The 24,733-nt window shown below is 49.5% G+C and overlaps 1 protein-coding gene across 1 annotated transcript in view; it reads left to right on the forward strand.

Annotated features, from left to right (window-relative positions):
• The window catches only part of LOC114003426 (golgin subfamily A member 6-like protein 22), a 39,812-nt gene extending 23,814 nt beyond the window's left edge, over positions 1-15,998 (forward strand). Inside the window, exons 3-8 of the mRNA XM_039390021.1 lie at positions 1,394-1,542; positions 13,611-13,778; positions 13,872-14,000; positions 14,331-14,372; positions 14,619-14,812; positions 15,380-15,998. Of these exons, the coding sequence (XP_039245955.1) occupies positions 1,435-1,542; positions 13,611-13,778; positions 13,872-14,000; positions 14,331-14,372; positions 14,619-14,812; positions 15,380-15,623 (885 nt within the window). The 5' untranslated portion in view covers positions 1,394-1,434 and the 3' untranslated portion in view covers positions 15,624-15,998. The remainder of the gene's footprint in view (positions 1-1,393; positions 1,543-13,610; positions 13,779-13,871; positions 14,001-14,330; positions 14,373-14,618; positions 14,813-15,379) is intronic.
• Positions 15,999-24,733: the final 8,735 nt, after the last annotated feature.

A 24,733-nucleotide genomic window follows, 5' to 3' on the forward strand; every position in this document is an offset into this window, starting at 1 on the left:
ACATTCCATATCAGGCACCTGCTGCAGGAAAAGTAGAAAGGTGTAATGGACTGTTGAAGACAACCCTAAAGGCACTAGGTGAGGGAACTTACAAAAATTGGGATAAGAACTTAGCCAAGGCCACCTGGCTCGTCAACACTAGAGGCTCTGTCAACCGAGCTGGTCCTGCCCAAGCAGAATCCCTCCACACTGGAGATGGAGACAAAGTTCCAGCCATCCATCTCAAAGGTATGTTAGGTAAGGCCCTTTGGATCACTCCTCCCTCAGGCCAAGACAAACCCAGTCGTGGGATTGTTTTTGCTCAAGGGCCCGGAAATACCTGGTGGGTTATGAGGAAGGATGGAGAGATCCAATGTGTCCCTCAAGGAAATCTAGCCCTGGGGAAAAACTAATTCTGTGCCCTAAGTTGTGTTTTACAGGAGACCAGACACCAGACGGAAAAGACCCGAACAAAGCGATACCGGTATCCAAGGATGTCCGATGATGAGACAGCCCAAACCAATGAGCCAGCCCTAAACCAGAACTGTGATTGCGACGAAAGGGCCGAGAATCCTAATGGAGCTGCTGGTGGTGCTGATCTTCAACAGCAGACGACAGCCTCGAAATAAACATAGACTATATGGATATAAGTACATGTATACGCACGGGATAGAGATGAATACAATATACAGGTGTTACGTAAAGAAATAGTATGGAATAAGGGGTGGAGAATGTGATGGTTTCACTGTAGGCCTTCCTGGAGACCAGCTTGTAACCAGGAAGGAACTAGGAAGGTGATCACAGAAGTTTTCCATGCTATTCCTTTACATAACTTGAGGTATAAATAAAGCCAGCAGGAGGGACCTCGCGCTCTTCCTTTCCGGCGAGGTTCGAGAACGGTGGGTCCCTGTCTCGGTCTGGCTTATCTGGAGCTGAGGCCCACAGTGACTGCTGTTATCTGCCACACGTGAGGGGAGAGTGCTGGGCCGTGTCCAGCCATCCTGCTTGTTCAAAGGGAAGTGGTGAGATTTTGCTAATTTACCTTCAGTTGGCTGGTTGACTTGGTTGGTCTTTGTCCTTTTTTGTCCTTTTCCCTTCTCCCTCCCCCTCTTCCCTTTTTGGGGAGCTGTTTGGGATTTCTGGAGTTGTGGTGTATAGTATTCTCATTGTATATATCTGTCTCATATGTAAAATATATATATATATTTTTGCTATAGCTTTGGCTGCTTAAGTTGTTTTTTTTTTCTCTTCCCTCTCTGGGAAGCAGGTCCTTGTTGTCGAGTTTCGGGGACTCGGCGGGAAGCCAGCTTGAAACTCGCACACCTTCCTATGATGAAAAGCAAGCAGCTTATAAGGACCACACTGAGAAACCCAGGATTGATTGTTTCATTGAATATCGTTGTTTAATCCTTAGTGGAAGAGGAGAGAGACTTCCTGAGGAAAAAGGAGTTGGCTATGCTGGAACTCCAGGCCCTGCAGAAGAGGCTGGAAGAGCTGCAAGAGCTGAGCAAAGGCCTGGAGGAAAACAGGCTGGAACCAGGAGCTGAACTGATCCAGAGAGTGGTGAGTGTGTCCTGGGATGGGCATGGGATTTGTCCCACAAAATTGAACCGTGCTTGAGGAACCAGAGTGGATTGTTCACCAAATTTGGAGCTCAAGGAGTGCCGGGAGCAGCTCCAGAGGGAGTTCAAGGAGTCCCGGGAGCAGCTCCAGAGGGAACTCAAGGAGTCCCGGGAGACTGCACAGAGAGCTCAGGGAGCGCGAAAGACGGGAAAGCGACCTGAGCTCCAGAGTACAGTGAGCAAAGCACCGAAACCTCCCCCGAAACTGCCCCAAATCCAGCAAAATCCGCCCAAATCCCGTAAAAAACGCTATCAAAATCCATCCAAGTCCTTCCAAATCCCCCTGAAATCCACCCAAATCCCTTAAAAAAAACTCTCAAAATCCATCCAAATCCTTCCAAATCCCCTTGAAATCCACTCAAAATCCCAGGAAATCCTGCAGAACTGAGCTGAAATCCATTGAAATGGAGCACAAATCCTTCCAAACCCACTCCAAATCTGTCAAAGATCCACTGAAAATCCCCCTCCAACCGGAGCTGTGGGAAAGCTGCCTCCGAGTGGGGTGAGGGAACCACCAAAATTCCCCTGAAATCCACCCAAACCCCTCAAATTCCATCAAGAATCCCTCAAAACCTTCTGAAAATCCACAAAAACTGACCTCAAGTCCACGCAAGTCAACCCCAAACCCCTCAAGATCCCACAGAATTTCCCCCAAAAACCTTCCAAAAACTCTCCAATTCCCTCCAACTTCTCCACGATTTCCCCAAATCGCCCCAAATTCCAAAGATTTCCTCAAAATCCCTCCAAATGGGAATTTTCTGAGATTCTCTCAAGGATCCCCACAGAAATTCCCCAAAACCCTTCGACAAATTCCCCAATTCCCCACAAAGCCCCCTCCAAAATCGCATCAATTCCCTCCAAATTGCCTTCAAATCCCCCAAGCCCCTCGAGGTTTGGGAATTCCAGTTTAAGAATTTGGGGGATTCCGGGGGAAATCTGGGGGGAAAGTCAGGGGATTTGGGGGCATTCAGGGCAAAGATCAGGGAATTTGAAAGGGGTTTGGAGGGAAATTTGAGGGGATTCAGGGGGAAATTCCAGGCATTTGGGGGATCAGAGGGAGGATTTGGGAAGAATTTCGGAATTCTAAGGGGGAGCTGGGAATTCCGGGGGGCTCGGGACTTTTGGGGGGGGCTTTGGGAAGAGGTTTGATGGGAATTTGGGGGGGATTCAGGGAGAAATTCTGGGACTTTCCCGCAGCTCCCTGGAGTCGGAGCTGGAGCGGCGTCTGCGGGAGGAGGAGTAGAGGCAGAACGAGATGAGCTCTAACATCTCCGAGAAATCAGAGGTTTGCGGGGGGCCTGGAATTCCCAAAAACTTTCGGGGAAAAAACCGGGGAAATCCGGAGCCGTTTGGGTGCTTTGTGGGGCGAAATCCGCCAGGGGGCGCCAACGCGGAGGAAAAAAAAGGCGGGAAAATCTGAGGGTGGCAGCAATTCCCGGTCTTTTGAGCCCAAAATTCCTCACGGGGGGCCCGAAAACATGGGAAGAGTCAAGGAAAAAAGGCAAGAAATGGGAATTCGCACCAGTGTTGCTGGTTTTTGAACTGAAAACACCTCAGAATATGGGAAAAACGGGAAAAAAATCGGGGATTTGCTCCGATTTCGGCTTTCTTTTTGGCATCAAAAGCCCATCCCAAAAATCAGGAAAGACTGGGAAAAATGGGAAATTTGCACCAGGTCTGGCGGTTTTGTGCCCGAAATCCACCAGTGGTGCCAAAAAGAAAAAGGTGGGACAATGGGGGGTTGCACCTGTGATAGATAAAATGAGGCTAAAATTTAGGTTGCAAGGTAAAAACAGGTTTATTAATGCTAACAAGCAAAAGCGGCTAGCCGGGCGACCGGGGGAAACCCTTGCTCCACCACAGTCCGCAAAATGGGGAACCGAAACAGCAGCAATTATAACCCTCGTTGGTCCCACCCCCTTAAGTCATGTCCATAGTCCATTGGTGAGACTTTCGCGGGCTATCTTCTGTCTGGTTCCTCCTTCGCGGGCTAGTCCAAGGTTGGCTCCTCCGTTCGCGGGTCTTGCCGTTGCTGAGGGGCTTCCACCAATAATATCAAAGTCCTTAGTCTCTATGTGGCCGTGGTCCTGGAATTTTCCATCGGCAGATGTCATCTAATCACAGGACTCCTCGTGGCTTGCCCTCCATATTAGTCCCTATTAATAGGCTTATAACAAACATCTTTAAAATACCAAGTCACTCTGCGTTGTGTTAACAAACTCGTGGTTAGAAATTTCACAATTAAATCACTTATGACTCTTAACAATGTGGTTAATAAGATACAACAACACCATTAACTCTTTTGAACAGCAAATTTCCTAGTTTTACTTATAACAATCCCCCCTCCTAATTTCCTCATAAATTTGCTGGTCAAATCTAATTGTTATAGCTTCTCTAGTCGTTTCTGAAAGAGAGACTTGATCTTCATCAGAAGACCTTCCACTCATATCCTCATATTGTTGCCTCATAGTTAATAGTTGTACTGTATCGATTCTTTTCTTAGCAAATGCTAATATTTTATTGAGGATACACGGCCCAAATACCAGAGAAGCAAATAACATTACCAGGGGGCCTGCTAAGGTAGAAACCAAAGTCGCTAGCCAAGGATACTGGTTATGCCAATTTTCAATCCAGCTTTGGGTGGCCTCTCTTTCCCTTTTTCTTTGTAAAATTCCCTCACGTAATTTGGACATAGATTCTTTAATAACTCCCGAATGATTGGCATAAAAACAACACTCCTCACCCAGTGCTACACATAATCCTCCCTGTTGTAAAAACAGTAAGTCCAGTCCTCGCCTGTTTTGTAAGACTACTTCCGAAAGGGAATTTAAAGAGGTCTCCAAATATGATATGGATTTCTCTATTCGATCCAAATCCTCATCCACGGCTGTTCTCAAAGCTGTCAAGCCATGGCTATGTTGGACCAGAGAGGCAACTCCAGCTCCCGTAGCTCCCAACCCCAAAAGCATTGCAATTGTTATACTTATTGGTTCTCGCTTTTGTATACGATGTTCGTTCATCTCCCAAAATTCAAAAACTGATTCTCCAGTCCGATATAACATGTGAGGCAAAACTGCAACTTGAACACAAAATTCATTATTTCTTTTGAATGCTGAGACAGACACACACGGAACCAACCCTGCTTTGGAACAAATCCACCATCCACCCTGATGTGGTATGACCCACTTATTATTTTTCCCTTCTAATTTATTTATTTCAGCGCCACATAAATCTTTACTGCTTGGGGACACATTTCCAATACATGTCCCTTTCCCACTGATTTGGGACATAGTGAGACCAACCTCCCTTTCTCCCCATCTGCACTGACTCGGGTTATCCTCAGTGCTAAAATTGAAAGTAAGGTTTAATCCTACTCCTTCATAGAAGGGAGGTTTAACATTATAGCACAACCAGCAAGATTCAGTCATGTCTGGATCAGTATAGTTAATAGCTCTATATGAAGCTTCCACCATATTTAGCATAGATCCTACCTCTCCTTGGGATACCCTGTTCTCTGTTACTGACTCAGTGGGGAGGATTTTGACAACTTTTGTTTCCTGTGGCGCTGGTCTGGTGAGGATTTTATTTTCTTTCTCTTTTCCCAGAGCGTCATCCCTGGATTCCTTTATTTCTAGATTCGGTCCTAAAAACTGAGAATAAGCTGTTAATGGCTGTTTCCGTATAGTTACATACTCCCCTGGATCAGCATATAACCGATCCAACCTTACTCCCCAAGTTCAACCAGTCAACCACCCTCGATCTTCATGATTGAGAATTTGAACTTGCAAATACTCACAATTAGATGGCTCATTGGGGAGTACCAGTCCTCCAAGGGCAGGGGGTGTGCAATGTGGGGGTCCCCATTGTACCCGTAAGAACTTATCTGGTCTTTCCGGTCTCCATGCAGTAGCAATCGTTTCACAACCCCAATACCCACAATGGTAATGCCCTGGATAATTGCAAAAAGACCTCCCTGGATTGGAAGTCGGGCACCAATATGTTGCTCCCTTGTTTACAGTAACTGAGGGTTTCCCTCCACCTTTTCCGCACTGTTGGGGAATAGTAGCCATTAATAGGTCACAAACAGTTACATTGAATCTAGGAGATATTGCAGTTATTACTCTTCTTACAACTTTAGAATCCTTTGCCCTGGTCAAAGTTCATTCGAAGGGTTGATGGGTAAGTCCCAGAGAAGTCATTAAAACCAGTAATTCAACAATCAACAACCAATTTTGCCCCATTTTGCTTGAGTCTCTTTTACCGCTTTCAGTGATTTTATTTAAATCCCTACAAATGTATCTCTCTGCCTTCCTCCGTCTGTTCCTGTGCAGGGAACAACGGGGTTCCAAGTTCTTCTCGACAGCAAAGATATTCTTCAAGGGATAACTTAATTCACTGATTTTTCGGATTGAGACTCATCTATTTCCAAATTTTGGACTCTATTAATTAGCCCCAACAAATCAACGTAACTCCTTCGATTAGGCCTCTCTGATTTCCAGGAGAACCTCGCTCGGCAAAGTTCTATTAGTGCGTTATTCCAATTTGTTTCATAGACCTCCCAAGTCTCTGGGACTAACCACTCCCAACCACAAAAAGCCTTTATTATCTCAGCTTGTGCTAATTGTTCCCTTATAGACTCAGTTGAGCTGGTTCTGCACCTCATACAATAGGGTTGCCCCTTTATTGACACACAGCGCCACTTTTTACCACATTTCTTACACTCACAGAGTATCCAACTATAATGTGTGGATCCTGGGTGTTTTATGCAGGGTATTCCGTGTGGGTTTTGTCCTTCCGGTACATCAGTCTCTATTTCACAACAATGAGCTAAAACAGTTTGTGTTCCTACAATTCTATACAGTCCCGAACCTCCAGTCTGTTCAGGGATTCCTTCCAGGTTCCAGGAGACATAATATGATTTCCTCAGAGTCTGTCCTTGAGGTATCTGAAAAAAAGTATATAAGCTAGGCCTTACTGCTTCTTCCTCGAAATTCATTTGTGGGCTTTTACTTTTTCAAATCTTATCCGCAAGTCTCCCGGGTTTGAGGTCACTCTCCACTCTGGTCCGGTTACTGGTCCCTTCACCCGTGACGCATGGGTCCACCCTCGTTCGGCTGTTCTTATGGCAGTATCTGTAGTAAGGAGAACAACAAATGGCCCCTCCCACTGTGGAGTTAGTGATGTTTCCTTCCAAGTTTTGATTAGCACGTGATCCCCTGGGTGAATTTTATGTATGGCCAAGTCTAAAGGGGGTCTCTGTGCCACAAGTCCCTTTTTCCTTAGTTCCTGTCTCCTTCTTATTAACTCAATAATATACTCTCTTAAATACATATCCTCTACTGTTGGATGATCTACTGGGGTCCCAAACTCATAGGGCATTCCATATAACATTTCAAAAGGTGAAATACCTGTATCCGTCCGAGGTTGAGTTCTGACATGCAACAGTGCTAAAGGGAGGCATTTTACCCAATTCAATTTTGTTTCTAGCATCAATTTAGTTAAATGTTTCTTAATTTCCCCATTCATTCTTTCTACTCGTCCTGAACTTTGAGGGTGCCAAGGGGTATGATATTCCCATTTGAATCCTAATAACTCTGTTACTTCCTCAATTACTCGTGAGGTGAAGTGAGTTCCCTTATCTGAATCTATTGAGGTCATTATCCCATACCTGGGTACGATTTCTTCTAATAGAATTTTAGATACCACCTTAGCTGTGCACCGAGCAGTAGGAAAAGCCTCCACAAAGTGCGTTAAATGATCTACTAGCACCAATAGATACCGATATCTCCCCACCTTTGGCAGTTCTGTAAAGTCCACTTGAATTCTTTCAAATGGTCTTTTGGCTAATTCCCTTCCTCCTTTAACTCTTTTCCTTAAATACTTTCTATTTACCTTCTGACAAATCAGACATCCTTCCAGAGTCCTTTTAGCTACATCATACACTCCTACACATACATATCTGTTTCCAAAATGATCTACCAAAGCTTGGGTACTCCAATGTGTCTGTTCATGGAGTTTCCTCATGACCTTATGAGCTAACCCCTTAGGAATCACTTCTCTCCCGTCTGGAAGCAACCGTTTTCCCTGCTCTTCTCTGGCACCAACTTGTAACAACTTTTCTTTCTCCTGAGTACTGAAAGACTTAGGGACATGTTCACCTTCTAATTTTTGTTCATTGATCACCAACAAAGCAGCCTTTTTTGCCTCAGCATCTGCTAGATTGTTTCCTCTAGCTGTCACCTTCAATCCTTTCTGATGGCCTTTTACATACACTACTGCAATCTGTTTAGGACCTCTCAAAGCTCTCAGCACTTCTCGGATTAAGCCTTCATGCACTAGTCCTTTCCCTTTTGCATTAATTAACCCTCTTTCTTCCCATATTTTTCCAAAAGTATGTACCACCCCAAAGGCATACTTCGAATCTGTAAATATAGTTCCTATTTTCCCTTCTAGCAACTGAAGAGATCTTAGCAAGGCATAAAGTTCACATACTTGAGCTGACCAAGTGTTACACAAAGATCCAGATTCTCTAACTTGGAAAGTAACTCCATCTACTATAGCATAACCTGACTTTCTCCGTCCATCCACTACCCGAGATGAACCATCAATATAAAGTTTCTCACCTACGTCCAATTCTTCCTCCTCCAAGTCTTCTCTAATCTTTGTCTGAAGACTAATTACTTGTATACAGTCATGGACTACACTTCCCTGAGGTTCACCATATAAAAACTGAGCTGGATTCTGCAAATGAGTTACTTCCAATTCCAACTTAGAAGTATTCAACAAAACACTTTCATACTTCAATAGCCTACTATCAGTCAGCCATTTCTCTGCTTTCTGTTTTAGTACACCTCTGATATCATGGGGAGTATATACCTTTAGTTCTCCACCAAAAGTGACTTTTACAGCCTCCTCCACCAAAAGTGCTGTAGCTACAATGGCTTGTAAACAGGTAGGCCAACCTCTACTAACCGGATCCAGGATTTTAGAGTAATATCCCACAGGTTTCTTATGTTCTGCCCACTTCTGAGTTAGCACTCCGTATGCTGTCCCATCTTCTACATTTACAAATAGATAAAAAGGTTTCTTTATATCTGGAAGGCTAAGTACTGGAGAATTTATCAGATCTTCCTTCAGAGCTTCCAATCTATTCTCATCTTCATCTGTCCACTTCACTAACTTATCCTTAGTTAGTTTTTCATATAAAAATTTTACCTTATTACTATAATTTTCAATCCATTGTCGGCAATACCCTAAAAGTCCCAGTATTTGTCGAATTTGCCTTTTGCTTTTAGGTGCTGGCATTGACAATATTCCCTTCACTCTTTCAGGATCTAATCCCTTACACCCTTTACTCAGCCAATGTCCCAAGTATTTCACTTTTTCCTCTGTAAACTGCAGCTTAGACTTAGACACTTTTAGGCCCTTGCTACCCAGGAAGTTCAAAAGCTTAATGCTTTCCTTCCTTACAGACTCAGCATCCTTCCCAGCAATCAACAGGTCATCCACATATTGAACTAACACCACTCCTTCACTTGGTTTGAAGGATTCCAACAATTGTTCTAGAGCCTGCCCAAACAGATTTGGCGATTCTGTGAACCCTTGAGGCAGAACTGTCCATCTTAGCTGCTGCTTTCTATGGGTGTCAGGGTCCTCCCATTCAAAGGCAAAATAATTTCTACTCTCCTCCTTAAGAGGGCAAGTCCAAAAAGCATCTTTTAGGTCTATCACACTATACCATTGATGTTCTGGTGATACTTGGCTTAATAAAGTGTATGGGTTTGCAACCACAGGGAACCTTGTCACTGTCCGTTTATTCACCTCTCTTAGATCTTGTACCAGTCGATAAGTCCCATCTGGCTTTTTAACAGGTAATATGGGAGTATTGTGAGGGGACATACAGGGTTCTAGCAATCCTTTTGCCAGCAATCTTTCTATAGTAGGCTTTAAGCCCATTTTTCCTTCATTAGGAATTGGATATTACCTTACCCTAATGGGTCTATTTGGATCTTTTACAGAAATTTCAAATGGCTCTATATTTAACTTTCCTATTGTATCAGAAGTGTGCCACACTTCTGGATTAATTTGAACTTCATCTTCCGCCGTAAGGGCATAAATCTTTACCTTCAACTGCTGTTCAGAAACTTCTAAATGAATTCCCAATTCAACCATTAGGTCTCTCCCTAATAAATTATACTCTGCCTCCGGAACTAACAAGAATGTTCCTAATGCAAATTTATTGGAAGCCTCTATTTCAACATCTTTTATTATTGGTACTTTAAAAGGCTCCCCTTTTGCTCCAATTACTTGAACTTTATCAGATGATATTATGCAACCTGGAGGTAATTGTTGCACTGTTGATCTTTCAGCCCCTGAGTCTACAAGAAACTCAAGAACTTGTTGCTGAGGACCCACTTTTAATTTTATCAAGGGCTCAGTATTCTTTGGGGTCCCCAGCAGATAGAGCCCCTGACCCCTTCAGTCTTCTAAGAAGACTTGTTCATCTTTCTGCTTCTTTTTGCAGTTCCTCTGAATATGTCCCTTCTGACCACAATAGTAACATTCAAGTTCCCTATAATTAGTTCTTTTATCCCTTCCCCGTTGTGACCGATCATTGTGATTAAAAAATTCCTTCTTCTCTAATTCTCTGACACCATTTTGTTCTCCTTTGATAGCTGCTACTAAAACCCTGGTTTGTTTCCTTTGCATGTCTTCTTTTCTTTTCTGCTTCTCTTCTTCTCTTACTTCGTCCCTTCTAACATACACCTCCTGAGCCTCTCTCAACAACAAATCTAATCCTTTTGTTTGCCAATCTCTGTTCTTTTCTAATTTCCTTCTAATGTCTTCCCAAGACCCCTGGACAAACCTAAGCTTGAGCACCGCCTGTCCCATAGCATCATCCTCGGGATCCATTCCCGAATACAGTTGAAAACTTTTTCTTAGTCTTTCCAACCAATCTGTAGGTGACTCTTCTTTTCTTTGATATTCTTTGAATGCTCTGTCTATATTCTGTCCCCTAGGAACAGACTCTCGTATCCCCTGAACAATTATACTTCTTAAATCATCCATCAGAGCTCTATCTTCAGGCCTTTGGTTATTCCAATTGGGTTTTTCAATAGGCCATTTAGTTTCAGCAGCAGGACCTTGCTGATGCCTTCTGTCCCAACTCCTCATGCCAGCTGCTCTAATCATTCCCCTTTCCTCTACCGTAAACAAGATGCCCAATATTGCCTGCATCTCATCCCACGTATAGGTGTTAGGTCCTAAAAATTGATCAAACCTTTCAGAAACTCCTATAGGATCTTCTAATAAATTTCCCATTTCTTTCTTAAATGCTCTTACGTCTCCCGAACTAAGAGGTACCGATACGAATCCGATACCTCCCTGTCTCCCTGGCAGGGCTGTTTCACGAAGAGGATATAACTGAGATTTCTGAGGGGGATGTTCAGTTATTCCGTGAGCCTCTGTTATGTCATTAAGTAAAAAAGACTCACTAGCTTTATCAGCTGACAGGTGTACAGAAGTGGACGACAAAATGGCGGATTCCCGCCCTTGTGTGGATAAAATGGCGGATTCCCGCCCTGGTGTGGATAAAATGGCGGATTCCCGCCCTTGTGTGGATAAAATGGCGGATTCCCGCCCTTGTGCCAAGAAATCGGCGGGCTTTCGCCCTGCTGGACTTAAAATGGTGAATTCCCGCCCTTGCTCATGTAAGATGGCGGGTTCTGACACCATTGGAGCACTTGGTGTCACTTCACTATCCTCACGGTACGGAGGGATATAAGGGGGAGGTGAACTCCGGAGTTCAAAATCTTTATTACAATTTACTTGCTTTCCCTGTTCTTTAAGCGGGAATAGCCGAGTAGGAGTACTAGATCCCAACCAGATAACGGCGTATTTGCACTCCTCCGGACAATAGGGTCTTTTTTCATTAACATGAAAATTCAGCATCTCACAAATCCAATTCTCAAACGTGCCATAAATCGGCCAGCAAATACCGCTCCCTATCGGTCTTCCTCCCCACACTTCAATACAATAATAGACCATCGTCTCTCTTGATTTCCCGAGAGTGTACGGGTTGCTATTCCAACGTTTTAACAAAATTCCTAACGGGCTGTTTGCTGGAATGCCCTGCGACCTAGCCTCAAAGTCGCTGCTTTCACATCCTTTTTCTCTCAGAGATTCTAGTTTCGTCTCACCCACAACACCACTTCCCTTTTCGGCTGACGAATCTCTGACACAGCTCTTCTCATTCTGAGAACCACAGCTTTCTAGCGTAGACTGCCGTTTTTCTCGAGAGCTCCTTTTTACTGAATTAATTTTGCTCCCTAGTCCTTTCCCTTTTAGGGAACCCCCGGACCTCAGGAGCCGTCCCTCATCAAAGGACCTTCCTGGCTGATCTACCGCACAGCCACCCATGGGTGGGGAAACCTTGCTCTTCCCCGAGCCCATCTTCTGGGGTGCCTTCTCTCACACACACACTCACTCAAATCACAAACGCTTCCCTCCGGTCGTGGCCTGGTCCCTCGCGGGCGACAGGAACCGCACTACTGGGAGGTCCACAATCACTTCGTTCCTCTCAGAGAACGTCTCAGACAGGCACACCCCAGGACCCCCTCCCAACCGCCAAGGGGGTACGCAATACTCACCTCTCCGTGGGCGAGTCTTCGCTCTTTCCGGCAGTGCCCCAAGCACTGGAGCGGACCTTCCCCAACCAGACAACCCACCACGCAGCCGCCTCGCCTTTGATCGACTACTGCCCTCAAACAGAGCTCACCTAGCTACCCTTGAGCTAGACGTTGTCTGGACCCGCATGCAGAGATTACGAGGATCTGCAGAACACCTTTTTCTTTTGCTTGTTTGCCTTAATAAACGGGTCGGTATGGAGAGGCTGAATGAAAGAATCTCCCGGGGCCGTCCAAAAAGGGACGGGGGCGCCCTTCCCCAAAGAGTGTTTCTATCACTCAGGGGTCTCCATCCGAGTCACGGCACCAATTGTGATAGATAAAATGAGGCTAAAATTTAGGTTGCAAGGTAAAAACAGGTTTATTAATGCTAACAAGCAAAAGCGGCTAGCCGGGCGACCGGGGGAAACCCTTGCTCCACCACAGTCCGCAAAATGGGGAACCGAAACAGCAGTAATTATAACCCTCGTTGGCCCCACCCCCCTAAGTCATGTCAATAGTCCATTGGTGAGACTTTCGCGGGCTATCTTCTGTCTGGTTCCTCCTTCGCGGGCTAGTCCAAGGTTGGCTCCTCCGTTCGCGGGTCTTGCCGTTGCTGAGGGGCTTCCACCAATAATATCAAAGTCCTTAGTCTCTATGTGGCCGTGGTCCTGGAATTTTCCATCGGCAGATGTCATCTAATCACAGGACTCCTCGTGGCTTGCCCTCCATATTAGTCCCTATTAATAGGCTTATAACAAACATCTTTAAAATACCAAGTCACTCTGCGTTGTGTTAACAAACTCGTGGTTAGAAATTTCACAATTAAATCACTTATGACTCTTAACAATGTGGTTAATAAGATACAACAACACCATTAACTCTTTTGAACAGCAAATTTCCTAGTTTTACTTATAACAGCACCGATTTTGAGCTTTGTGGCATTAAAATCTCTCAGAGAGCGCCGCAGAATTTGGGAAAAGAAGAAAAAAAGGGAATTTTCCACCCAAAATCCCTTGGAGGAGCACCTCAAAATTCTCAAAAAATGGGAATTTTTACCAATTTCATGATTTTTCGGCCAAAAATCCCTGCGAGGATGCGGAAAAACCGAGAAAAAAATTTGGAATTTTTACCAATTGTGCTGCTTTTGGCATCAAAATCCCTCAGGAGGTGCCTCAAAAATCTGGAAAAAATGGCACTTTTTTACCCGTTCTGCCATTTTGGCATCAAAATCCGCTTTGTGGCACCTCAAAATTTGGGAAAAGTCAGGAAAACCTTGGGAATTTTGCCCCGATTCCGCTGGTTTTTTCCCTTTTAGTGCCATTTCCCCCCCGTTCCTCCCCAGGCTCACTGGAGACGGGTCGAGGACCATCTCCACCTGCAGAAGGACCGGATGGCCGCTCTCCAGGAGGTGCAAAGATTGCAAAAATCCCTCCGGGATCAGCAGGAAGAACAGATCCACCATCTGGAGATGGAGCGACGCCGCCTCCACAATGACACCCAGGAGCCCAAAGTGGGTCCGGGGCAGAGGGGGGCATTTTATGAGGGGAACCCCCCGTAAACTCTCCCAAAATCCCTAAATCCCGTATTTTTCCCCGTTTTCCAGGACAACATCCCCGTGTTCTGCCGCGTGCGGCCCGTGCTGCCGGAGGAGTCGGAGCGGCAGCGGGGGCTGCAGCACCTGCACTTCTCCCCGCAGAACTCCACAACACTCATTGTCACCCAACCCGACGAGGTGAGAAGGGCTGCACCCAAAAATGCCCTTTTTCCCCTCAAAAATCCCTTTTTAGCCTTCAAAAATGTCATTTTTTCCCTCAAAAATCCCTTTTTTCCCCCTCAAAAATGTCCTGAGAGCAGCTCCAGAGGGAGCTCAGAGAGTCCCGGGAGCAGCTCCAGAGGGAGCTCAAAGAGTCCCGGGAGCAGCTCCAGAGGGAGCTCAGCCTCCCCAAAATGTCCCCTCTCCCCCCGCTACCCCCCAGAATACACACAGTCCTGCGGCTGCAGGTAGGACCTGAAAAACCCCCCAAATGTCCCCAAATTCCCCCAAATGTCCCCTGTCCCCCAGGTACCCCGCAGAAGACATCGGTTGCAGCTGCACCAGGAGCGGGTGAGGCCTGAGACCCCCACGGTGTCCCCAAACCACTCTCTGATGCCCCCAAACCCATCTCTGATGCCCCCAAACCCATCTCTGATGCCCCCAAACCACTCTCTGATGCCCCCAAACCACTCTCTGATGCCCCCAAACCCCTCCTCACTGTCCCCAAACCCCGTTCCTGATGTCCCCAACCCCAGGTGTCCCCCCAGGAGCCCCCTGTGCCCCCCCAAACGCTCGCCCTGGGACTTCTGGGTGCAGATGTGGGAGCTCCGGGAAAAGCTGCGCCAGGCCCAGAAGCGACTCCGGAAGGTCCAGAGAGAAAAACGTAGCTTAGAGCAGAAGAACCAGCGACTTCAGGAGTCCAGGGAGCAGCTCAAGGAGTCCACAGAGACTCTACATCAGGAGCTCAGGGAGCGGGAGAGGAGAGAGAGCACCCTGAGCTCCAGAGTACGGTGAGCAAAGCACCGAAACATCCCCCAAAACTGCCCCAAATCCAGCAAAATCCGCCCAAATCCCGTAAAAAACGCCAACAAAATCCATCCAAGTCCCTCAAAATCCCCCTTGAAATCCACTCAAAATCCCAGGAAATCCTGCAGAACTGAGCTGAAATCCATTGAAATGGAGCAAAAATCCTTCCAAACCCACTCCAAATCTGTCAAAGATCCACTGAAAATCCCCCTCCAGCCGGAGCTGTGGGAAAGCTGCCTCCGAGTGGGGTGAGGGAACCACCAAAATTCCCCTGAAATCCACCCAAACCCCTCAAATTCCATCAAGAATCCCTCAAAACCTTCTGAAAATCCACAAAAACTGACCTCAAGTCCACGCAAGTCAACCCCAAACCCCTCAAGATCCCACAGAATTTCCCCCAAAAGCCTTCCAAAAATTCCCCAGTTCTCTCCAACTTCTCCACAATTTCCCCAAATCCCCCCAAATTCCAGAGATTTTGGGAATTGTAGGGGGGATTTTGGGGGTGGGGGGGCCGAATTCCGAGGCTTTCGGGTTGACTGAGGCTGTTTTAGTACCAGTTTTCAGCAAGTTTCCTGGAGATCTACAACGAATCCCTGCGGGATCTGCTGCTGCGGAGAGGGGAGCGCAGAGCAGACCTCGAAATCCGACGGATCAGCCCCGACAGTAACGAGCTCCACGTACCCAACCTCACCTGGGTGCCAGTCACCGGGGAGGAGGAGGTGGGAAAATGCCGAATTCCTGGGATTTGAGGAAGTTTGGGAATTCTGGGGGGGAAATTGGAGACTTTTGGGGTGATTTGTCCCTATTTTGGGCTGATTTCTCTCCATTTTGGGGTGTTTTGGGACGATTTCTCCCCATTTGGGGCTGATTTTGCCACATTCTGGGGGTTTTAATCCCTATTTTGGGATGTTTTCTCCACATTTTGGGGTGATTTCTCTCCATTTTGGGTTCAGTAGGGCCTGTCACAATAGGACAGGGGCTGAGGGGGCTAAACTGGGAAAAAACTTCTTCATCTCAGACCTGCCGTTTACACCCATGGCATTCAGCACTAAACCAAACCATCCCTGTTCTTTGCTGTTAGTTCTTGAGTTTTGCTCCAGGAGTCCCAGGAGCAGCTCCAGAGGGAGCTCAGAGAGTCCCGGGAGCAGCTCCAGAGGGAGCTCAAGGAATCCCGGGAGCAGCTCCAGAGGGAGCTCAAGGAGTCCCGGGAGCAGCTCCAGAGGGAGCTCAAGGAGTCCCGGGAGCAGCTCCAGAGGGAGCTCAAGGAGTCCTGGGAGCAGCTCCAGAGGGAGCTCAAGGAGTCCCGGGAGCAGCTCCAGAGGGAGCTCAAGGAGTCCCGGGAGCAGCTCCAGAGGGAGCTCAGTGAGCGCCGGATTGAGTCAGACAACGGGACTCATTTCAAGAACAGCCACTTGGGCACAGGAGCATGGGATTGAATGGGTCTATCACATTCCATATCTGGCACCTGCTGCAGGAAAAGTAGAAAGGTGTAATGGACTGTTGAAGACAACCCTAAAGGCACTAGGTGAGGGAACTTACAAAAATTGGGATAAGAACTTAGCCAAGGCCACCTGGCTCGTCAACACTAGAGGCTCTGTCAACCGAGCTGGTCCTGTCCAAGCAGAATCCCTCCACACTGGAGATGGAGACAAAGTTCCAGCCATCCATCTCAAAGGTATGTTAGGTAAGGCCCTTTGGATCACTCCTCCCTCAGGCCAAGACAAACCCAGTCGTGGGATTGTTTTTGCTCAAGGGCCCGGAAATACCTGGTAGGTTATGAGGAAGGATGGAGAGATCCAATGTGTCCCTCAAGGAAATCTAGCCCTGGGGAAAAACTAATTCTGTGCCCTAAGTTGTGTTTTACAGGAGACCAGACACCAGACGGAAAAGACCCGAACAAAGCGATACCGGTATCCAAGGATGTCCGATGATGAGACAGCCCTAAACCCCCAAATTTCCCTCAAAATCCTCCCTGAATCCAAAAATTCTCCCCTGAATCCCCAAATTCCTCCCTGAATCCCAAATTTCCCCTCCCCAGGGGGAGAGGGGAAATTGGAGACATGTTAGTAACCATTTTCTCCCTGGAGGAGAATTTTGGGGAATCCATCAATTCCCTGTGGTTCGCCAGCAAGGTGGGAGTGGGATTTGGGGGGATTTGGGGGGACATGAGGGATTTGGGGGGACATGAGGGATTTGGGGGGATTTGGGGGAACATGAGGGATTTGGGGGAATTTGGGGGAACATGAGGGATTTGGGGGAATTTGGGGGAACATGAGGGATTTGAGAGGACATGAGGGATTTGGGGGAACATGAGGGATTTGAGGGGATTTGGGGGAATGAGGGATATGGGGGGAAGTTGGGGGGGGTATGAGGGATTTGGGGGGGGTTGGGGGTCTCTGCTGGATTTTGGGGGGTCACAGGAGGGTTTGGGGGGTCCTGGGGGAGTTTTCGGGGGGATCTGAGGAGGTTTGGAACATGTCACAGAACAAAGGGAGCTCCAAGGAAACGTCCCGAAAGGCGGGAATGGGACTCGGGGAATTGTTGCAGCTGCTCCTCGACGACTCCAGGAGCAGAGGGCCGCGAGCAGAGCTGGATCCTCCTGTGCTGGGCTGCAGAGAACTTCCCAGGAGAAGCTGTGTGGAGGTGGCACAGCCCAGAGCGGGAGAGCTGCAGGCACGGAGCATTCCCTGGGTTTTTGCTCTGTATTCCAAGGCTGGAGCAGGGATCACTGCAGGGAGCAATCCTGAGGCTCCTCCAAGGCTGTCGCTGCTGACCTGCGAGGGACGTGAGGAGGGACAGCTGTGAGTTGTACATGTGTTTGGATGATGGCAAACATTTCCAACTGGGGGGACATTGGGGGACACTGGGGACACTGGGGACATTGGGGGGATATTGGGGGAACATTGGGGACATTGGGGACATTGGGGGGACATTGGGGACATTAGGGACATTGGGGGGACATTGGGGACATTGGGGAGACATTGGGGGACATTGGGGACATTGGGGGGACATTTGGTTGGGGGACAATTTGGGCCATTGGGGGGACATTGGGGGACCCACACTGGGGGAACATTTGGGGGGGGACATTGGGGGGACATTGGGGGGACATTGGGGGACATTGGGGGACATCGGGGGGACATCGGGGGGACATCGGGGGGACATTGGGGACATTGGGGGGACATTGGGGGACATTGGGGACACATTGGGGACATTGGGGACATTGGAGGGACCTTGGGGGACATTGGGGGACATTGGAGGGACATTGGGGATATTGGGGGACATTGGAGGGACATTGGGGGGACATTGGGGACATTGGGGACACATTGGGGACATTGGGGGACATTGGGGGGGTCAGGGGTCATTTTCAGGGGGTCAAAGGTCACCTGTTGGTAGGTGTTGGTGGCGATGATTGGCTGCAGGATGGGGGGCGGGGCCAGCGGGTCCCCAGGGGCGGGGCCTGGAGCCCCCAAAACCTCCTGCTCGAACCTGGGGGGGGAGGGGCACCGGTGACACCCCCCCAGTGACACCAGTGACCCTCCCAGTGCTCCCAGTAACACCCCAGTGACCCCCCAGCACCCTCCCAGTGCTCCCAGTAACACCCCAGTGACCCCCCAGCACCCTCCCAGTGCTTCCAGTAACACCCAGGGCCCTCCCAATAACACCCCCATCACCAAGCCCCTGGCCCCGCCCACATGGCCACTGGGAAACCAAGCCCCGCCCATCCCAACCCCTTAGACCCCACCCCTGTTGCCATAGGAACCCAAACTCCTCCCACTGCCCTAAACCCCACCCCATTGCCATGGACACCCTTAAACCCCGCCCACTGCCCCAAGTCCCACCCACTACCGCCATTAACCTCCAAGCCCCACCCACAATCATTAACACCCCGAAGCTCCTCCTGCCTCTAAGCCCCACCCACCAGAGCGACCCCACCTCTGTTGCCATGGTCACACTCAGGCTCCACCCACTGCCCAAGCTCCGCCCCCGTTGCCATGGCCACCCCAAGCCCCGCCCCCGTTCCCATGGCACTCCTCCCCTCCCTGCGGTCCCGGCCCCGCCCCCGTTGCCATGGCCACAAAGCCCCGCCCCTTCCCCCGCTCCTCACAGCGCCATCTCGGCCTCCATCTCCTTCAGCCGCTCCTCGCCGCTCTTCGCCGCCGCTCCGCCTCCCCCCGCGCCAAATCCTCTGCAAAGGGAGGCTCGTCCTCTGGGGAACCGCGGGGCTCAACACCAGGGCAGCAGCAGCAGCAAAGGGACTCTGCCAACTGCTGGCACGGGGGGGAGGGGGGCACTGCAGGCCACAGGGGGAAGAAACCCCACACTTGCTCTAATCTAACACACCTCAAAAGAGACCTGGCAGGAGTTAGGGACTTTCAAACCCAGAAGAGGATTTCGAAGGAGTAGCAGCTTCCCTGGCAGGGCCTGCACAGTACCAGGGCTGTGCCCACCCCTGCCCCTGATGGGGATCAGCCATCTCCAGCATGGCCCAGCAAATAGAACTCACAAAGACCACGAGAGCAAAGAAAAAGGCAATTGAGTTATCTGACGGTTAATAGCCTTCCTTCACTCTGCCTTGTCTTTACCTCTGATTTTTAAAGAGTGTTTTAAATTCAGTTAACTACACAGAACTGTCAGACAAAGCCAACTCCTTAACCCAAGGGAAATAAATCACGTGGCACCAGAATATCGAACCCTCCTTGCAAAAAACCCTCAAACCCTCTTTTGCTGAGCCTAAAAGGTGACGGATAATTAGTATGTAAGATCCCAGCTATTCCCACTTGTTATGCAAGCAGCATCCTTTAAGTTGTAGTTTAGAGAGCAAGTCATTCCTGTCTGGGATCAATAAAACAACCCGCTGCAGTTTGTTGCTCAGGACACGGGAGCAGCATCAGCCTGGGGAAGGCGAAAGGAGCTTCAGCTCCAGCCGCGTTAGCCAGCAAAAAGTTGTGCGCGCGTCTGTGCCAGCCTGGCGGGAGCATCCCTGCGCGTGCAGGGAGGGAGGGATGGAGGGAGCGAAGGATGCTCCCGGTCCCGCCGCTCCCGCTCCCCGTGCCCGGGGGCAACGCCCCGACCCCCGCCCGGGCCGACTCTGCGGACCCCGCGCCCAGCCCCGCACAGAGCTCCGCCCGGCCAGGAGCCGCGGGGGCACTGCGGGGAGCCCGGCGGGGCAGGCACCGCGTCCGCCCGGCCCCGCATCCCCGCCGGCTCCCGCAGCGCGGCCGCGCTCTCCTTCCCCCGAACCGCAGCCTTTCCTAATTTCCTTAGTTATTCCTATTTTCTTTCCCCTTTCTAACCCCCCCTGCCTGCTCCCGGTGCCGAGCCGCGCTCACCTGTGCGGGAGAGGGGGACATGCCCTGCCCTGCCCTGCCCTGCCCTGCCCGGCGCGGCTCCCGCAGCCCCGCGGTGCTCCCGGTGTTCCCGCAGCTCCCGCAGCCCCGCGGTGCTCCCGGTGTTCCCGCAGCTCCCGCAGCCCCGCGGCCGCAGCATTGAGCGGCAGCGGCGGGGGCCGGGCGGGCTCCGCGCAGACCCCGCTCCCGGCCCCGCCGTGCGCGGGGGGCGGGCGGCGGAGCGGCGGCGGCGCGGCCGCGCTTAACCCTTCGCTGCCCCTTCGCTGTCCCTTCGCTGTCACTTCGCTGCCCCTTCGCTGTCCCTTCGCTGTCCCTTCGCTGTCCCTTCGATGCCCCGCCGGAGCCCCGCCGGGCCCCGGGGCAGCGCTCGGTGCCCGCCCCCTGCCCCGTTCGTGATCCCGCAGCCCAGGTGCTGCTCCTCCCGCACCTGCGGGATCCTCCGCGGCAGCCCCGAGCCTGTTCCCGTCCCGCTCCCCGCCTTTCCCGCATCCTCGCCCGCTCCCGCTCCCGCTGACGGCAGACCTTGCAGTCCCAAATTACCGCTCGCGGCTTTTTGCCCCTCCGCTTTTAATCCCAAATTTGCCCTAATTGTCTCGCTCTTCCAAAGGAGCCTTTCTCCTCACCCGCCTGCTCGCTCAGCCCTTTGCATCCACCTGCTGCTTTCCTTCCCTTCCTCATCCTCCTCGGCCGAGAAATGAGTGTCTCGTGCAGGGAGACGAGGAGCCGGAGAGCGGAGCACCCCTGGGGACCAGCTCTGCCGCTTCCGAGCCCTTTTGGCACCCCTGTGCCCAGAGATGCTCCCAAACCTTCCGCAGGATCCCTCCTCAGTGTCTTTACTTGCTACCACAACCAACTGATGAGCCCCCAACTGCTTTCAGAGTCTGAGTTTAGGCTGAATCAGCAGCACAGTGGAAAGGCACAAAGAAAAGAAAAAGAAACGTATTCAGAAGTGAGGCTGGGACCTACCTGTCGTGGTTGGGACGGATACGAAGCAGCAGCAGCAACCACGAGCTGCAGTTTACAGCCTCTTAAATACAGCTCTTCAGGCACACGTCTACCACACAGATAGGTCCATTTCAACACACAAACTACAATTCTTACAGCCAATAGGTGGATTTTAGTTGCACTTTCTCAGTTCTACTTTCTCACAACATTTCTGTGCACCTCTCCCTGTTTTCCTTTAATGTTTATATTTTTCTCAGTCACTCTGTTCAAAACAAGTCCTCGTTCCCACGAGACAGTATCCTTGTTCTCACAGGAATAGTGGCCTTGTTCTCTGGATGTTTTTCTCCTCTTCTCAGGGTGCCTGCTGTCAGCACTAAGGCCTTTATTCTCAGTCAGTTTTTCGTTCTATACCAGGGGTCCCGGCCCAGCCGGGATTCCCCACACCTACCTGTGCCCCTGTCCTGAAATTCTGTCCTGGGAAAGGCTTTTAAATGCCTGTGCAACAAAAAATGCCTTCCAGTGCAAAGAGGGTATTCAGTCTTAACTGTGCCTCCCCTGCTGCAGCTCTTCCCTGAAGCCCTGAGGTGTCCTGGGCCCAGCGAGCCAGGAATAATTCCCCCTTGGGTTGCCAGTCCAGCTCTACCTGAGACACTTTCACCTGCTCAGTCCCACCCACCTGTCCATTGTTGGATGTCACTCAGGAGCCCAACTCTTGGCTCCCTGTGCATCTCCAGGATGGACTTGCCCAGCCAACCTCTCTAGCTGGGTGGCAGGAGGGCCTGCCCTGATAAGGCCTAAAATGCCATCAGACAATGCCAACAGTGCCAGCTCTCCTGCCAGCTGTCTGTGAGATCTGCCAGTTACTGGTGCCACCATGGGGATGGGTTTGGTGTTGGATGATGCTCAAACCAGCCTGGTTCACCCAACTGCAAACACACATCCTGCTTTTGGAAGTTGGGTGGGACAGAGAAGCTGGGAACTGGCCTGTCCATTTGTGAGGAGCAGTCAGTCCCTTTATACTAGAGAAGTCCAGTCCCCTTTCATCCAGGCAGGTGCTGCAGGGTCACAATGTCCCCTTTATTCCAGGAGGTTCTGCCATGTCCCAGGGTTCCTTTGGTTCCATGGGATTCCACAGTGCCAAAACTCCCTGCTCCTTATCCTTCCAAAATTCTTGGGCCCATTCTACCCCTGCCTGGGACGGAGCCCCATTGTGTTTGTGCAGGAATGGATCCATGGCCATCCTGCCACTGCGCCAATTGAATGCTGCACAAACGTCACTGCAGGTCCGACCCTGGATGCAGGAACAGCCTGGGAACTCCAGGCCTGCTCCCATTCAGCAGAGCCAGGCGGGGTCCCAAAGAGCACAATGGCTTGACTGCAACCCCTGCAGTTCTCTGGCATTGCTGGGGACAAATGCAGGAACTGCCAGGAGCTCTGCAGAGCCCTGACAGTGCCACTGCAATCCCAAGCTGCATTGCCCGGGGCAACCCTCAGCACAGCCAAGGCCACAACCCTGCCTGAAAGGTGTCCCTTCTGGGCAGGGCCAGGGGGACAAACCCCTCCATCTGTCCCTGCACATGTTGGGTCCAATTCTCAGCCCCCACTTAGGGACAAAGTCAGGCTACACTGGGTGTTTAGCTTTGCATTTCCTTCACTCTTTTGTGCTTCCAACACACACACACCCCAGTCTGGGCAGAGTCTGGCCCCCCAAAGAACACAAGACCTGACTAGTTGTGGCTCCTGCTGCTGTGGCTAGAACTTGGGCCCCATGGTGCAGTGGTGAGCATGCCAGAGCAGTGCTGAAAATACAAGAATATTCCTGGCTAAGCACTTAGAAATAGAAAACATTATTTATACCACTGGTAAAGACATAGTGAACATTTAGAGTCCTTCACAGCTCTGTACTTGGTCTCATTTAAAAGACCTGATAGAACTGGAAAAGGTGGAGAGGTTGACAAAATATATCTGGAGCTATCGAACAGTTTATGAAATGAGATTCATTACATCAGGATTTTTCTCACAGGATAAGAAAACTGAGGGAGAAATGCTAAAGTCCTGAAAAATACAAATAATGTAGAGAACAGAATGATTATTACTCTGCTAAAGGACACCCCGTAAAAATAACAAGCCCCAGACTTCCATTAGCAAGGAGATGCATTTTCCCATCAGTACAACACCCCTGGGAAATTCCCTGTCCTGGGGAACGTTGGGGTTCTGTGATGAGTGAGAAAAGGCCACAGAAGGTTCATGCAGGGGGTGTTTCAGTGCAGGACTTCTCATGCAAATCCAGGTTCACACACACTCCTGGATGACACTGGATAAAAAGCACCTTAAAAACATAAACAGGTAAACACGATTCCACCATCACATGAAAATTCTATGGACCTCTCATCAAACTGCTTTTAGGAGAAATTCTTCCACAGGCTGCAGTAGTCAGAGAGACACAGATGTTCACAAATTGTCGCTGGAACAAGATATATGCAAGTACAAACACTGCCAGCTTTGAAACCATTCATGTGACAAAGCAAAAGCAATATAAGCTTTCAATTCTCAGCAATTAAGCTAACAGTGAGAGAAGCTTAAAACAACATAAAATAGAAAGTAACAAAAGAAACACAATAATTACAATCTATGCACGTGTTTCTGTACCACCTTTAGTGCAAGTTGGGTTTCAGTTGTGTCTGAAGGCCTTTATCTGCTCACTCTTGGTCTGGGGTATTCCATTTGCAGTTGAGACATTTGTCTGCTCCTGCATAAAAGTTGTTCTCGTGGCTTCTCAGCTTGAATGTTGGTGGTACAGCCCCCAGGTCTGCTTGCTGGACCAGACTGTCTGTGAACAGTTCACTTGGGACACATCCTTAGTTTACATTTCAAACAAAACAGTGTTCCTCCCTTCCTGAGTGTTCTTTCACAGGCTGTGAGCCTGGGACAGTTTTAAAAGCCAGGGGATGCAGGGGGCAGTTGAGAGTTTCTTTTCCAGTTTCGTTCATTGGGGACAAATCAGTTCCTTTCCCTTTAGACTCAGAGAGCTACCCCAGTTTTCAAAGCATCCCCTTATTACCTCATGCCATGGATTGCACCGGCGGGTTTGGGGGTTGTGTTGGCCGGGAATTTACACTGATTTTGTCTTTCCCTTCCCCCCTTTCGGTCTTCCCCCCTTATTCCTGACTCCATTTTGTTGTCCAGGCCCTGATGCGGCTGTTCCCCAAACAATCCGGGCCTTGCCTTGACAAGAGACTAAACATTCCTGCTGGATTGGGGGGTGGGACTGATACAGGGAGCACAGAATGGGGTAAGAGGGTTAAGGGATGTGTAAACAAGGGTGTTATTACAGGGAAAGGGATGGGAGGGAGATGCTGCTTTTAGAGTCTACTCCCACTACTTATAAAACTTATAAGGCTTACAAGTATTAGAAAAATAAAAAAAACCTATTAGGGGCTTAAGGCATCACTGGAAAGAAATTCTTCCTGATGTCCAACCTAAACCTGCCCTGGCTCAGTTCAGACACGACAAAGAAAACCAGCAGTGCCTGCAAAACTAAAGGGGAAAAACTCCCAGACAGAGCGAGATCTGGGTCGTGACTGAGCCTCACAAAACACCTCCATTTTCGAT

Source organism: Pipra filicauda, unplaced genomic scaffold (assembly GCF_003945595.2).
Source record: "Pipra filicauda isolate LSUMZ 115617 unplaced genomic scaffold, ASM394559v2 scaffold796_size105821_pilon, whole genome shotgun sequence".
NCBI lineage: Eukaryota > Metazoa > Chordata > Aves > Passeriformes > Pipridae > Pipra > Pipra filicauda.